Source organism: Chiloscyllium plagiosum, chromosome 11 (genome assembly GCF_004010195.1).
Source record: "Chiloscyllium plagiosum isolate BGI_BamShark_2017 chromosome 11, ASM401019v2, whole genome shotgun sequence".
Lineage (NCBI taxonomy): Eukaryota > Metazoa > Chordata > Chondrichthyes > Orectolobiformes > Hemiscylliidae > Chiloscyllium > Chiloscyllium plagiosum.
Genome location: NC_057720.1, coordinates 68,890,941 through 68,897,057, shown reverse-complemented (window position 1 = coordinate 68,897,057; position 6,117 = coordinate 68,890,941). Strand labels below are relative to the sequence as shown.

At 40.4% G+C, this 6,117-nt stretch overlaps 1 protein-coding gene across 5 annotated transcripts in view; it reads left to right on the top strand.

Annotated features, from left to right (window-relative positions):
- clcc1 (chloride channel CLIC-like 1) overlaps positions 1-6,117 on the top strand; it is a 51,120-nt gene that overhangs the window by 17,316 nt on the left and 27,687 nt on the right. For 4 of the 5 annotated variants that reach the window (XM_043699729.1, XM_043699730.1, XM_043699726.1 and 1 more), the window contains exon 2: positions 4,374-4,520. In XM_043699729.1, coding sequence (XP_043555664.1) covers positions 4,383-4,520 — 138 coding nt within the window. In that variant the 5' untranslated portion in view covers positions 4,374-4,382. Of the gene's footprint in view, positions 1-1,808; positions 1,828-4,373; positions 4,521-6,117 lie in introns of those variants that run through there. The other variant, XM_043699728.1, reaches the window with a different exon arrangement.

Below are 6,117 nucleotides of genomic sequence, written 5' to 3'. Positions count from 1 at the left end.
AGTTTAAATCCTCCCAAGCAGTTCTAGCAAATTTCCCTGCCAGTATATTAGTCCTCTTCCAATTTAGGTGCAATCCGTCCTTCTTGTACAGGTCACTTCTACCCCAAAAGAGATTCCAATTATCCAAAAATGTGAATTCTTCTCCCTTACACCAGCTCCTCAGCCATGTATTCATCTGCTCTATCCTCCTATTCCTGCCCACACTAGCTCATAGCACTGGGAGTAATCCAGATATTACTACCCTTGAGGACCTCCTTTTTAAATTTCTGCCTAACTCTCTGTAATCTCCCTTCAGAATCTCAATCTTTTCCCTTCCAATGTCGTTGGTTCCAATGTGGACAATGACCTCTTGCTGGCCTCTCTCCCCCGTGAGAACATTCTGCACCCTCTCTGAGACATCCTTGATCCTGGCACCACCAGAAACAACCACACCATTCTGCTTTTTCTCTGCTGGCCACAGAAATGTCTGTCTGTACCTCTGACGACAGAATCCCCTAACACAATTGATCTCTTGGAAGCCGACGTACCCCTCGTTGCATTGGAGCCAGTCTCAACACCAGAAACTTGGCTGTTCATGCTACGTTCCCCTGAGAATCTATCACCCCCTACATTTTCCAAAACAGCATACCTGTTTGAAATGGGTACACCCACAAAAGACTCCTACACTAGCTGCCTACCTCTCTTACCCTTCCTGGAGTTAACTCATCTATGTGACTGTATCTGAGACATCCCCCCCCATAACTGCCATCTATCATATACTGTTGCTGTTGCAAATTCCTCATCACTTCTATCTGTCTCTCCAACCGATCCACTCGATCTGATAAGATTCACATCCAACAGCATTTATGGCAGATATAATCCGCAGTAACCCTTAAACTCTCTTTCGACTCCCACATCTGACAGGAAGTACGTATCGCTGCAAAGGCCATTTTTGCTCCTTCACAATCTACAGACCCAGAAAATAACACCGTCTTATTCCTCTACAAACACTGCCCCAGGTTAAATTAATAGCTATGGCTTATATTTTAAGTTTAATCAAAAGACTTATCTCCAAAAACATATAATCAAGAGAGAATCCACTGTACTCACTACTGCAGCCTTTCTCTTGGACAGACTTTAAACTACAATTAACTTATCTGATTCTGTGCTGTAAACTTCGCCCAACAATTCCTCCAAGATTAGTTGTGAATTTCACTGTTTGTTAATTTTCCCAGATGCACTCCGATGTCCAGCGATGCACAAATTCAAACAGCAAAGGTGGTAACTGTGCAGGGTCTCTCTCTGTCTCTCTCTGTCTCTCTCTGTCTCTCTCTGTCTCTCTCTGTCTCTCTCTGTCTCTAATTGCTGCTCCTGGAATTCGAGGAAATCACCTCCAACACCTAAAATACCTCAGAAAAAAGGAGCAGCTCTTACAGCCAGAAATTTTTCCTGTCCTCCATCTTGGATTACCCAGAATCCCCAATCCTGAGTATTGAAGGATATATGATATTCAGGAAGAGTAGGATGCTAGGTAAGGTAGAAAGGTAGCACCGTTAAGCAAGAATGGTATTTGTGCAATAGGTAGAGATGACCTTGATTCGGGGGATCGGGGTGTAGAATTTATTTGGAAGAGATTAGGAATAGCTGGAGAAAGAACAATGAATTGGTGTGGTCGACAGGTTCCCTAATAGTAACCACACTGGAGAATCAAGAAGAATTTTTTTTCATTTACGGGATGAGGGCATTGCTGGCCAGACCAGCATTTATTGCTCATCTCTAATTGCCCAGAGGACAGTTAAGAGTGAACCACATTGCTATGCGTCTGGAGTCACATCGCAGCCAGACCAGGTAAGGATGGCAGTTTCCTTTCCTGAGGGACATTAATGAGCCAGATGGGTTTTTCCTGACAGTCAACAATGTATTCATGGTCATCGTTAGACTCTTAATTCCACGTATTTATTGAATGCAAATTCCTGCCGTGACAGGATTTGAACCCAGGTCCCCAGAATGTTACCTGGGTCTCTGGATTAACAGTCCAGCAATAATACCACTAGGCCATTAACTCCCCCGGTTGGGTGCTTGTGATGAAATTATTGCAACAACCATGGCTGACTTTAATCTACATATAAGCAGGAAAAATCAACTGACAGTAATAGCCTGGACGAGAAGTACATAGAAAGCTTTTCAGAGAGTGGCTTAGAGCAGCACGTTCTGGAGCAGACAAGGAAACTGGCTAAGTTAGAATTGTTATTGTGTAATTTGGTAGGATTAATTCAAAACCTGCAGCAATCACAACAGGATTGAATTTTGCATCCAATTTGAAAGGGAGAAAATTGGGTCTGAGACTAATATTTAAAGATTAAGTAAGGGTGACTATAGCTTAAGAGCTGACTGAGATGAAATGAATTTAATTAATTGGCTAAGCTGTAAATCAATAGAGGTATTTAATGAGAGATTTCAGAATTCTATTATTTAAAAATCAAATTGGGAGAACCTACCATCCATGATTAACTAAAGATGTTAAGTAAAGCATTAAACATAAGAAAACATATACAACCATTAAGAGGAGTGGTGTTCAGATAATTAGTCAGTTTATAAAGTACAGTGACAATCAGGAAATTAGTGAGAAAAAAACTATATGCAAGTTTTTTTAAATAGTGTTTGTCCTCCAGAGTGAAAATGATGACCTAATGGTAATTAAGAAGGAATTGATAAATGAAATGAACACATTTTTTGCTTGTCTTCAAGAGAATATAAAAATCAATCCGACAATATAATTAAACCTCCTGATTTATAGGTAATCATGAAGGAAACCGTTCTAAGTGACTGATGGAGCTGTGAACATCTCTGGGTCTTGAGGTGGCTAACAAGATAGATGCTCTCGTGATGATTTTCCAAAATATTGTAGATACAAGGAAGATTGCATTAGATTGAAAAGTAGCAACCAGAACACCTCTTCAAAAAAGAGAAACAAGAAATTATAGGCCAATTAGCTTGATGTCTGTTGTGAAGAAGGTGTTAGAATTAATCATTGAAGTTATAGCTTTGCTCTTCGGAAAAGTTCAAGGAAATCAGGAGGAGTCAGTCTGGTTTCATCAAAAGGAAGGAAAAAGTGAGGACTGCAGATGCTGGAGATCAGAGCTGAAAATGTGTTGCTGGAAAAGCGCAGCAGGTCAGGCAGCATCCAAGGAGCAAGAGAATCGTCATTTTGGGCATGAGCCCAAAATTCAGGAATGAGGAAAGTGTGCCCAGCAGGCTAAGATAAAAGGTAGGGAGGAGGGACTTGGGGGAGGGGCATTGAAAATGCAATAGGTGGGAAGGAGATTAAGGTTGGTGCTGAGTTCGAGGATTGGGACTGAGACAAGGTGGGGGGAGGGGAAATGAGGAAACTGGAGAAATCTGAGTTCATCCCTTGTGGTTGGAGGGTTCCTAGGCGGAAGAGTCAGTTCCGTAGGCTGGTGCTGAGGAAGGAGATGTGGAGTCGGTTCCGTAGGCAGGTTCCGCCTAGGAACCCTCCAACCACAAGGGATGAACTCAGATTTCTCCAGTTTCCTCATTTCCCCTCCCCCCACCTTGTCTCAACCCTCGAACTCAGCACCACCTTCCTAACCTGCAATCTTCTTCCTGACCTCTCCGGCTTATCACCCTCACCTTGACCTCCCCTCACCTTGACCTCCTTTCACCTTAACCTCCTTCCACCTATCGCATTTCCAACGCCCCTCCCCCAAGTCCCTCCTCCCTACCTTTTATCTTAGCCTGCTGGACACACTCTCCTCATTCCTGAAGAAGGGCTCATGCCCGAAATGTCAATTCTCCTGCTCCTTGGATGCTGCCTGACCTGCTGCGCTTTTCCAGTAACACATTTTCAGCCCTTCATCAAAAGGAAATCATGTTTAATCAATGTATTGGAATTCTTTTGCTTTGGATAAAAGGGAACCAGTTGATGTACTGTACGTGGATCTCCAGGAGATGGTTGATAAGGTGCCATGCCAAAGGTTACTGTGAAAAGGAAAAGCTTATGGTGTAAGGGGTCACATTTATAGCATGGATAGTCGATTGGCCTGCAGGTAGAAAACAGACATGCAGAAATTTTGGTGTGATCGTCAATGGATCAGGTAACAGTTGACATGGAGATAATTACTTTGAAAAGTTTTTCCTCCACCACCAATAAAGTAAAGAATTTGCATTTGAATAGAATTCTTAATTATATCAACATGCCCCCACATGCTTAAATGACAACAATGTACAGTGATTGGTCTGATTAAAGAAAAGAAAAACAATCAATTTTGTATCTAATCATTACTTGTATTCTACATTACATATTTCTTAAAGCAAACTGAAGCATTTGCAAAGGTTATTTCAATGACATTGCCATGTTTATCTTGTGCCTTTAGATTTGAATCATGTTCATGCTTTGGTTGATACTTGAAGTACTGCTCGTAGTGAATGGTCTACAAGGTGACGATGTTGATGAATGGATTGATCCAACAGATATGCTGAATTATGATGCTGCTACAGGTAGAATGAGAAGGCCACAACAGGTAATTCTTTGTAGTAAGCTTTGTTGTGGCAGGATCCTGACACCACGTTTAAAACTTCGAATAATATGAAATAGTGTTGTAGCAAAGCTTTCCAAAATATTGTCTCCATTATTTTTTCCTGACTTGCTATATTAAAGATAATCTTGTCTAATTCAGCACATTTTCCAGCCAGCTTGGACCATATATGGTGACAGCTGCTAAAGTTTTTATATTGACATCCTTATATCTGTGAGAAGTGATGGACATGTCACCTCGGTGTGTGATGAGATTGTTTGCTCTCTTTTTGATTACTAAATAAGCTAATTCTGGGAATGCCAAGTCAACCATAAGCACTGCAAACAAAGTTGTCTTGTTCCCTGTTATAATTCAGCTTTCCTTCCCTGCCCTCCAACACACCCAACGCATTTAGCGCACATGCTCAAACTCTAGTTGTCATCAAGCATTTATGGCCAGTGTATGTACATTTATTTTATATTTCGTTTTAGCCTGACTGCATGTAATAGAGATTTTAACGAATGGTCAGTTTCAGATTGGATTACCAGAAACCTGACATGAGTCACCTGTATCAGGGAAAGACTGAGGACTTGATGTAGAACAGATCTACCAAATGCAATCTTGTTTGACGGCAACATCTTTATTGCTACTCAACAAACAAATCTGGATCCATCTAAATCAACAGCAATTTTGTGAAACAAGAATATTGACAATGTCTGCTATTTGTTATGTCATTTGACCATCAGACTTTTTATTCTAGATTTCCATCCAAATTTCCAAACAAAATTTGAATAAACTGCTAGCAAGCATATGACAAAACAGAAATCTCAAACACAGCACAAGTAATTAATAATCCCTTCCACAGCAATGGAATATTTAAGCGGGTTAGTGTTATAATAACAGAATATTAGAATTCTTGATTTTAAATCCTTTCACTTGGGTATTTTCATAAAACTGTCTGAGATACAGACACTCTGTATATACTGATACCAGCAACTGATGTGTATTCTGTTTTCAAGGAAGGTTTAAGTTCAAAATTAGTATTATTTGGAAGGTGACATTAGTAATTTCAACTATTTGAAATTTCTTGTGATTGAGCAGTCTCTCACTTATGTATAGGATGTGCTGGTACTAGTATTGCACCATACACAAAATATTGCAATAAACCTCACATAAAGGCATGGTAAAAATGTTTGGATGGACATTACTTGCACATATTAAAAGAATAGGGATTTTATTTTACTTTCAAAATAAATTAATTTGATAATTTTGCATTTAACCCAAAATCTCCACTTTGGAATGGACACCAGAACTTATTTTTGGTGAAATGTCAGTCTATTTTTATTATTATAAAGTTGACATGATTCTGAACTAGGAGAAAGTGAGAACTGCAGATGCTGGAGATCAGAGCTTAAAAATGTGTTGCTGGAAAAGCGCAGCAGGTCAGGCAGCATCAAAGGAACAGGAGAATCAACGTTTCGGGCATAAGCCCTTCTTCAGGAATGAGGAGGGTGTGTCAAGCAGGCTAAGATAGAAGGTAGGGAGGAGGGACTTGGGGGAGGGGTGTTGGAAATACGATAGGTGGAAGGAGGTTAAGGTGAGG